This window comes from Nicotiana sylvestris, chromosome 1, assembly GCF_000393655.2.
Source record: "Nicotiana sylvestris chromosome 1, ASM39365v2, whole genome shotgun sequence".
Lineage (NCBI taxonomy): Eukaryota > Viridiplantae > Streptophyta > Magnoliopsida > Solanales > Solanaceae > Nicotiana > Nicotiana sylvestris.
This window is the reverse complement of record NC_091057.1, coordinates 101,815,389-101,825,859: the sequence shown is the minus strand read 5'-3', so window position 1 is coordinate 101,825,859 and position 10,471 is coordinate 101,815,389. Positions and strand designations below refer to the sequence as shown.

Below are 10,471 nucleotides of genomic sequence, written 5' to 3'. Positions count from 1 at the left end.
GGCTAACAGTTAGGTTCTATTTACTATCTATGCTATGCTTGGGAAAGCCGTGTTTATATTAGAGAAGAATTGAAGAGAGCATGATCTTAACCCTTAGGGGGAGCGGATTTGTGGTTAGGATAGCAATATACCTAGTCACCGTACTTAATTAAATATCGTAATCTTAATGCGTTCTTAATAGACTGATTTCATAGGAATATAGGCGTTAATCTATTTTGAATAGGCGAGTAGTACTTCGGGAGAAGGTTATGAGAGCAATTATCGATTAATTAGCAACCGTGAGTGAATTGTATGAGAGAGAGAGAGAGAGTTAATTAGAACACAATACGAATGGTGAATCGATCACAACCCTGGAATATTTGTCTCTATTGAATACATAACAATCATTCTACTGCTTAATAATTTAGTTATTACTTAGAATTGTAGTTTAGTATAATTAAAATCTTGAACTCGAATCTAGCTTGACTGAATAACAATATTGGTGAGTTAGTGAGTAGTTGATATAAGTCTCTGTGGGTTCGACATTCAACTTATTATTTTATTACTTGTACGACCACGTATACTTGCGTGTGCGTTTGGGAGCAAAACGTTTTTGGCGCCGTTGACGGGGACTTAAAAATTAGCTACTTTGCTGACTTAAGCTTTTATTAGTTATTTGTTCAAGTTTTAATTGTCAGTTTACCTTGTTTGTGTTAACAGAGACTCTTCTCTTGAATGCGGAGAAGTAGAAGCGCAAACAATCTCCTTCCTCTTGATCCTGAAATTGAACGGACACTTCACAGATTGAGGAGGGAGGTCGAAGCTAGAACTAGAATTGAAAGAGAGTAGGACATCGTAGTTCAACCACAACCAATCGAGATGGAAGGTAATGCAGAGCGTGCAGTAATAGAAGCCGCAAGGCCCAATCTTGCTAATATGACTTAAGCTATTGTGAAGCTTGAGATCCCAGGGCATTTTCAACTCAAATAGTACATGGTACAACTGATTCAGTCCACAGGGCAATATGTGGGTCTATCTCATGAAGATCTGCAGAGGCACATTCAGAATTTCTTGGAAATTATGGACACCTACAATTATCCGAACGTTTCCAAGGACTATGTCAGGCCGACAATTTTTCCCTTTTCACTGCTGGGGGAAGCTAAGGAATGGTTACAGAAAGAGCCCATGAACTAAATCCACACTTGGGATGATCTAGCAAGGAAATTCTTAATCAAGTTTTTCCCCACCAAGAAGACAAAATCATTGAGGAATCAGATTCTTGGGTTCAAACAACGGGATGGCGAGACACTTCGTTAAGCTTGGGAAAGATACAAGAAGCTACTCAGAGATTGCCCGTACCATTATCAGACTGATGGGGTATTGGGACACACTTTTGTTGGCGAGATAGATGAGGCCTCAGAGATGAATCTTGATTCAGCTTGTGGGGTTAGTTGCATGGCGAAACCATATAGTGAAATTCTACTCTTGCTGAATAACTTCACTGCTAATGATCATAACTGGAAAGGAGATGGGGATTCATGCAAGGCAAGTAAACAGAAGGCAGTCGGGTTGATTGAGCTTGATGACTTCTCGGCTATGAGAGCTGAGATAGCAAAATTGGCAAACCAGATGAATAGAATGATAATGCAACAGACACAACAAATTCACCATGTACAATAGATTCTTTGTTGCGAACTGTGTGGTGAAAACCATATGAGTGACATGTGCCCCACGAATCCATAATCTATATACTATATGGGACAACAGAGCAATGGTCCAATGAATCAGAATGCACAATATGGGAACACTTATAAACCAAATTGGAAGAATCATCCCAACTTCTGATGGGGTGGAAATCAACCGAATCAGAATCATTATATACCCCAAGGAAATTTCAATCAGCCTTAGAAGCCACCTCAACAGGCAGAAGAGAAAGGGAATGATTTGTTGAAGCGGTTGTTGCTTGACAATCAACAGCTCAGGACCGATTTCAAAAATTTGGAGCGCCAAATGGGACAGCTTGCCACTCAAAAACACTAGACCAGTTGGAGCTCTTCCAAGTGATACTGAAGCTAATCCTAAGGCATCCCTTAATGCCATGCCATTGAGGAATGGGAGACAATTAGAAGAGGTTTAGTCGAGAAAGAGCAAACATGTGACTTTTGATGAGAGGCAAGCCACTATTGAATCAACATCAAAAAAATCTAAGGAATCCGAGAAGCCAGCTGGAGAGGTGGTTGCTGAGCAATCCCCACCAGTGGTTGCAAGGCCACCACCTTCGTTCCCTCAAAGATTGCAGAAAGTAAAAGATAACACCGCATATAAAAAGTTTCTTGATATTTTGAAGCAGTTGCAAATTAATATTCCGTTGGTTGACATCTTACAAGAAACGCCCAAATATGCAAAGTACAATAAGGACATAGTGGCAAATAAAACGGGGTTGACCGAGTTCGAAACTGTGGCACTTACTAAGGAGTGTAGCTCAAGAATTCAAAGCAAGTTACCTCAGAAATTGAAGGACCCAGGTAGTTTCACTATCCAAATACTGATTGGTAAACATGCAGTTAGGCGAGCCTTATGTGATCTTGGAGCGAGCATCAATTTAATGTCGCTATCGGTGTTCAAACAATTGGGGTTGGGTGAGCCACGCCCAACAACGGTAATCTTACAGCTAGCTAATCACTCCCTTGCTCATCCTGAAAGAGTGATTGAAGATGTGCTGGTTCAAGTAGGGTCTTTCATATTCCCTGCTGACTTCATTATCCTGGACTACGAGCCCAATCAGGAAGTCCCATTTATTTTGGGGCATCCATTCTTAGCCACGGGCCGAGATATTATTGATGTTTGCGAAGGAAAGATGACGATGAGAGTAGGTGATCGAGTGGAGGTATTCAATGTTTATAAAGTACTCAGGTTGCCAACTCACTATGAAGAGTTATCCATGATCTCTGTGGTGGAGAGTGATGCCACATTGTTAGTGCCCTATATGATCCCTGTAGATCCTGTTGAACGAGTGTTGATTGGGGATGACGAAGATAGTGAAGATGAAATGATGGGAGAAATTGAGCAAGTACTGGATATGTCCTGCAGTTATATCCAGGGGTTTGGAAAATTTGAGGAGTTGGACAGGCCTGTCACTCTGACCCCTCCTAAGCCATCTATTGAAGAAGCTCCGAAGCTAGAACTTAAGCCACTTCCAGCGCATCTGCGCTATGCTTAGTTGGAGAACTCTGAGACATTGCCCGTGATTATTTCGTCCAGATTGACCAACACTCAAGAAGAAAAATTGCTCAGAGTACTCCGCGAGCATAAAAAAGCCATTAGGTGGACTATTGCTGACATCAAGGGAATTAGTCCATCGGTTTACATGCATACAATCTTTTTGGAAGATGGACACCGCCCTAGTGTGGAGTAGCAGAGAAGGTTAAACCCCATTATGAAAGAGGTGGTGAAAAAGGAAGTTATCAAGTTGCTCGATGCAGGTATCATTTTTCCTATTTCTAATAGCAACTAGGTAAGCCCAGTTGAATGTGTGCCAAAAAAGGGAGGAATGACTGTGATTGAGAATGAGTTAATTCCTACTCGCACTGTGACGAGGTGGAGAGTCTACATTGATTATAGACGGCTCAACAAAGCAACCCGCAAGGACCATTTCCCACTTCCATTCATTGACCAAATGCTAGACAGATTAGTCGAGCATGAATATTATTGCTTCCTTGATGGTTATTTGGGATACAATCAGATTGTCATATGCCCAGAGGATCAGGAAAAGACCACTTTTACTTGTCCTTATGGTACTTCTGCCTTCAAGCGAATGTTGTTTGGTCTTTGTAATGCACCAGCCACTTTCCAGAGGTGCATGATGGCTATTTTCACCGACATGGTGGAAAAATTCGTGGAAGTGGTTATGGATGATTTTCAGTTTTTGGGTCTTCTTATGATGATTGCTTGAGGAATTTAAGCAAGGAGTTGTCCCATTGTGAAGAAACAAATCTAGTACTAAATTGGGAAAAGTGTCATTTATAGTACAAAAAGGCATCGTGTTGGGTCACAGAATATCTAGGGGCGGCATTGAAGTTGATAAGGCGAAGGTGGAGGCGGTTGAAAAATTACCTCCACCTATTTCAGTGAAGGGTGTTCGAAGTTTCTTGGGACACGCGGGTTTCTATCGATGCTTTATTAAAGACTTTTCTAAAATTGCTACTCATTTGTGCAGGTTGCTTGAAAAAGATGTAACTTTCAACTTTGATGACACCTGCCTCAAGGCATTTGAAGAATTCAAAAAGAAGTTCGTGTCTGCTCCCATTATTGTGGCACCCAATTGGTCCTTACCATTTGAGCTTATAGGTGATGCAAGTGACCACGCTATTGGGGCAGTGTTAGGCTAGAGGAAGGACAAGGTGTTTTATTCCATCTACTATGCGAGTAAGACTCTTGATGACGCATAGCTGAATTACACCACTACTGAGAAGGAGTTGTTAGTTGTTGTGTGGGACTTTGAGAAATTTTGGGTATACTTGGTGGGAACGAAAGTCATAGTCCATACCGATCATGCAGCAATCATGTATTTGTTTACAAAAAAGGAATCTAAGGCTAGATTAATGCGTTGGTTTTTGTTGCTATAAGAATTTGATGTATAAATACGAGATCGAAAGGGAATAGAGAACCAAGTAGTTGACCATCTATCAAGGTTGGAAAATCACGATCACGTGGAGGAGGGTGGCCAAATTAAAGAAGTCTTTCCTGATGAGCAACTTTTTGCTATCACCTAAGACCCTCCACCATGGTACGCAGTCTACGTGAATTATCTTGTGAGTGGGGTACTTCCTCCTGAAATTGAATCTGAAGCTAGAAAGAGGTTTCTACATGATGTGAACTTCTACTACTGGGATGAGCCATATTTGTACAAGAAATGTACTGATCAATTGATGAGGAGATGCATTCCAGAAAAGGAGGTGGAATTAGTGTTATATGATTGTCACGCATCACCTTATGGGGGCCATCATTGAGGAGATAAAATAGCTACAAAGGTACTACAATCTGGTCTCTTTTGGCCAACTCTATTCAAGGATGCCCATGCATTTGTTAAGAAGTGTGACCAATGTCAGAGAATAGGAACAATCACAAGGAGGCATGAGATGCCTTTGAACAACATCCTAGAAGTTGAGCTTTTTGATGTGTAGGGGATAGATTTTATGGGACCATTCCCATTGTCTAGAGGAAACAAATACATCTTGCTAGCAGTTGACTACGTGTAAAAATGGGTGGAGCCAATTGCTTTGCCAACAAATGATGCCATGGTGGTAGCTGCTTTTGTGAAAAAGAACATATTTTCGAGATTTGGGACTCCACGTGCCTTAATTAGTGATGAGAGGACCCATTTTTGCAATCGGTTGTTGAATAACCTTCTAGCTAAATAAGGAGTTCGCCACAGAGTTGCTACAACATATCATCCTCAAACAAGTGGGCAAGCTGAGGTGTCAAACAGAGAAAGAAAGCAAATATTAGAGAAGACAGTGAGTATGAACAGGAAGGATTGGGCTGCAAAGTTAGATGATGCCTTATGGGCGTGTAGAACTTCATATAAAACGCCAATTAGGGCGTCCCCTTACAAGCTTGTTTATGGGAAGGCATGTCACTTGCCCGTTGAACTGGAACACAAGGCATACTGGGCCATTAAGAAGCTAAACATGGACCTTGAAGACATGGGCGAGAAAAGACTTTTGCAATTGAATGGGTTAGATGAGTTTAGGCTGCACTCTTATGAAAATGCTAAGCTCTATAAAGAAAAGACAAAAAGATGGCATGACAAGCATATCAAGCCGCGTCACTTTAAGCCAGGCCAACATGTATTATTATTCAATTTTAGGCTATGATTGTTCCCTGGAAATCTAAAATCGAGGTGGTCAGGTCCGTTTTAGGTGGTGAGAGTCACTCCTTATGGTGCAATCGAGTTGCAAGCTTTAAATGGTGAAAGGAAGTTTTTGGTGAGTGGTCATCGAGTCAAGCACTATTAGGAGGAATGATTAATCGTGAGAAGACCAAGGTTGTACTCGCTGATAAGTAAGCTAGACACTGCGTCGTGCCGCGATGTTAAATCAGGTGCTTATTGGGAGGCAACCTAATTTTTATTGCTTTCCTTGTTTAACTTCTTAATTTTCTTTTAGAATAGTTAGAGTTTTGCATTTTCTTTGTAGGTATAGAAATTTGAGATATAATGGTGTAGGACGTGTAAATTGGGTACATATAAGGCTCAGAGGATCGGGTTGTTTCAAAAATAAATTGCGAAAACAGCGCCCAGCGCTGCCTGGGGCGCTGGAAAGAGAATGAAAAAAACCCCAGCGGCATGCAGGGCGCGAGGCGCCGGGCTGGGGGCGGATCAGGTAAGTTTTTTTATTTTTTTATTTTTTGTTTCTTTGCTTTCTTTATTAACCCATGCTCATTTAACCCCACCCAAATACCCATTTATACTAACATTCTAACCTATCCTAATACTCATACCCACTCCCAGTCCAACTTAACCATCACCCAAACCCACCCAAACACAAAAACCAACATCAAACGTTGAAAATTTCTATAGCTTCTGTCGCGTCCGCTTCTTCCTCTCCAAATTTTCTCAGTTTTTTTTTCTCTCTTGCTCTCCTTCTCCAATCTACAGGTATGTTCTTCTTCTTCTTCTTCTTCTTCTTCTTCTTCTTCTTCTTCTCTTTCTTTTTGTGTTTTAATGAATAGATAATTATATACATCCCATTCCCAAAAGCCCCAATCCCCCAATTTTTTATGTAGTTCTTATGTAATTTTTATGGTGGGTGGCTTGTGTTGGTCGAAATTGTGTGACTAATGTGTATACGGAGTAGTAAACTAGAATTCCCTCTACTTCATTGAAAATTAGAAGGTCCACCATATTTCACCATTGTTGAATTAGAAGCACACACTTTATGCCCGCAAGATGTTTGCTAAAATGCTTGAAAGAGGATTTTGGTGCACCGGTGAAGTATGAGTAACCGAGTATATTTGTGTATGAATTTTGGCTAAGTGTGGGGTGTGTAGGGATGCTTTTACATGCTAGGGGGTATGTCTTTGATGCAATACATGTTCCTACACCATCTATCTTATATAATGTATATTGTAGAATCTTGTAGATTTGACTAATTTAGTATAGTCTAGTAGTTGTGAAAGGTGCGTACCATACACCTCTTGCTTAACTTAATGTGAATTCGCGTATCCATAATCAATCATTATTTGTGTGGCATGGGGAAGCCTTGAGTACCCATAGCTTTAGGGTGCAACACTTCTACATGTTGGATCCAAAATTGTGACATAGTGTACATTATGCCTTCGGTTTTAAGTGTGGGGTCATTTTATGACTTGCACGACAACCTTAGGCATATTTCTTGACAAGTTCTCACATCCATGTTTATTTGTGTTGTAGGATACTATGGATCGTGATGGTTCTAGCAAAGGAAAGAGCATTGGAAAGTCCTCCACAACCTCTCCAGTGCCCAAAAAGCGAAAGCGGGGAGAAAGCTCTCATGGCAATCCAAAGGATAACAGGTCGCCGAGGGATCTCAGCAGGTGCCATTAAGGCCGAGGCCTCATTTGGATTTGGTCGATGCTGCAGCTATTTCATAGCACAAGGACTTCATGCCATCTGGGCAGTACATTTCTGAAATTGGGATTAATACCATGACCTTAGAAAGAAACTTCCCGGAGGTACTTGGCTGGCTGCGAACTCTAAATATGCACAAGTTCTTGGAATGCCCGGGACCTGCAAACCTGAGCATGGTTCGAGAGTTTTATGCTAACTGGGATTACCAATTGGACACTTCACGTGTAAGAGGGAAGGATGTGCCGATGGATAAAGTGTCTTTATGTGACTATTTGGGGGTTGAGAATACTAATCCAAGGAGACTCCAACGATTTATCAGAAGCCCAAAATATAAGTTGATACGTCACACTCTTTGTGGCGTAGATTCCAATGCTAAGTGGATAAAGAAGCAGGGCAACATTCACCTTTCTATGGTTCGCTCCGACTTCAACAAAGCTGCTAAAGTATGATAGAATTTTGTACAAGCGAGACTCATGTCGGCGAAGCACAGCAGCGATTGCACTCGCACTAGAGTATGTGTCATTTTCTTCTTAATGATCGGTTGATCCAATAATGTGGCTGTGATTATGCTCAGTGAGATGGCCCGCACGAGATTTGGCGACAGATTAGGCGGTTCTTCTTCGGAAACTTGCTCACTTAGCATATGCTATTTCGAGGAGTGCCGGAGTACCCCGGACATGATGAGGTGGTGGAGGCACCGTCAGGGCTTATAGACATCAATCTCTATTAGAGACATCGTCAAAACGCACCCCCGCAGCCCGTATGGAGCGAGATGAGAGCTTCAATAGGTACCTTTATAACTCGATGAACATACTCATGAGCAGGGCAGGTATTACAAATGAGGAGCGTATGCATTTACGTAATGACTTGTCCAGCACGTCCAAGGAGATGTTGGGGATTGCACATGGCAGCCCTGTTCACTCGTCGGAGGACGTCAACTCTATTAAGGGCTCAAACACTGAGGATGAGGATGGAAATGGTGCTATGGGGCCCATGACTTTGGTGCCTCTAGGACCGGATGATGATGAGCCCAGAGCTACTGGTGGAGGGCATGCTGCGGAGGTGGACTCCACCTAACAGGGAGTTTTTCTTTTCACCCTACTCCATATTTCATTTTTACTTGCATCGAGGGCTATGCATAGTTTAAGTGTGGGGTGGGAGGAATACTACCTGTGCTGTAGTTATATATTTTGTATCAACTTGTTTGATTTGTTTCTTTTAGTAGTGATAGTGTAGTTAGTCTAGTGTAGTTTAGTAGCTTTAAAAAAAAGAGAAAAAAAGCATAAAAATACAAAAGAAATTTTTTTTTTTTTGAAAAAAGCTCGGACTTTTCCCGACGATGGATCTTTTGGACAATTTTCTTGAGGGATAAAATTCTAATTTAAAAAAAACACCAAAAAGTTTTTTTTAGAATAGCTAGGTAGTATTCCTTGGTTTTTCTTTGGGCACCGATTCTTTTCCAAGGATGTAGCTCGAACCGGGTACTTCTTTTTTTTTTAGGATTAGTTTAGGAAGAAACTGAGTCGCTCTGAGATACCCATGGACATGGTTGTTGCTAGCACATTAGGCTATGACATACACTGTATCTTTCCCATGTATTTGTTTTGGATTGTGAAGCCTGAGTAAAGTAAATAGCCTATTTTGTGACGCTCTCTCTCAGTTGTTTGACTTGTATGCCACATAATGCAATATTGCTTAAATTTCTCAATTATGTGCGCTTGCTCGACTTGAGAGTTGAACAGAACCGTCTTGATTGAGTCATGTGCAACATGTGTGTGAGGATTTGTGATTTTCTGTTCTATTCTCTGTATTCTAGAACTTGCCCCATGTGTTAATTGAAGCGAAATTGTAAGTTGTGCTAATCTAGGAGATGACGTAGGCATTTTCTTGCTTGATCATGGATGTGCTTGTCACATAAAAATAAAATTTTCCATTGCTAGCCCTTTGAGCCTATAGACCTTTCTTTTGGCACCCACATTACAAGTCATGCTCCTATTTTGTTCTTAATTTGATATTGATTAAACCTTTACCTCCTAAGGCACTTAGTCGCTAAAAGAAGTAAAGTGAGATATTGGGGAGTAGTTTTTGAGTGGAACCATGGAAGGGCTTGTTGGTGCACCAAAGTTGAAATAAAAAGACACTAGCCAATGAACCTTAATGTATGGAGTGTGTGAAAAAAAAAAAGAGAAAGAAAAATTTGCAAGAAAAGGAAAAAAATATGATAGTTCAAATAATGTAGAAAAATACACACCTCCAATTCACAATGATTTGTGCTAGTGGAAACATAGAAGTGCTTAATTGAAAAGAGGGTTATGTTGTATATGACAAGTGAATTGATTGAGAAGAATATGTGCTTGAATTGTGAATGTAGTGTATTAAAGTGCTTAGGAGGGTTAGTCACTATTTCTAAATGTATCATACCCGTCCCTTAACCTACATTACAACCTTAAAGTTCTAATTGATCCTAGATTTGGCTAGCTTAAATTAGTAGAGATATACACTACGGGAAAGCTTATGGTACGACCACGGGATGCATATGAACTCTTTGTGAGAGTGAACGAATTTTGTTCAATTGTGTGATATCCTTAATCTATATTCAAAAGTATATTTGAATCTGTGGACTATTTATATTCACTCTTTTGTTTGTTGGTGAGGGCACATGATCTCATGAATGATTGGTAATATTATAAACATTCTCGTTGGATAAGTGCATGAATTGAGGGTGCTTAGTGGTTGCAAGTCGGCTTTTGAGGTTGGGTGGTGACAAATAGGTTGCTGGAATTGAAATATTATACTTGGGCATACTTAAATGGGGAAAATGTGAAATTTTGTGTGTTCATGCTTGTGTGCCGGTATTGATCATAGTCAAGGGTATAGTGTGTG

General features: G+C 40.7%; 1 protein-coding gene across 1 annotated transcript; it reads left to right on the top strand.

The window, feature by feature from the left end:
• The first annotated feature begins 1,401 nt into the window (after window positions 1-1,401).
• Window positions 1,402-3,199, top strand: LOC138872619 (uncharacterized). Its single transcript, XM_070150965.1, has 2 exons — window positions 1,402-1,650; window positions 2,189-3,199. Exons 1-2 carry the CDS (start codon window positions 1,402-1,404, stop codon window positions 3,197-3,199), a joined length of 1,260 nt encoding a protein of 419 aa, XP_070007066.1.
• Window positions 3,200-10,471: the final 7,272 nt, after the last annotated feature.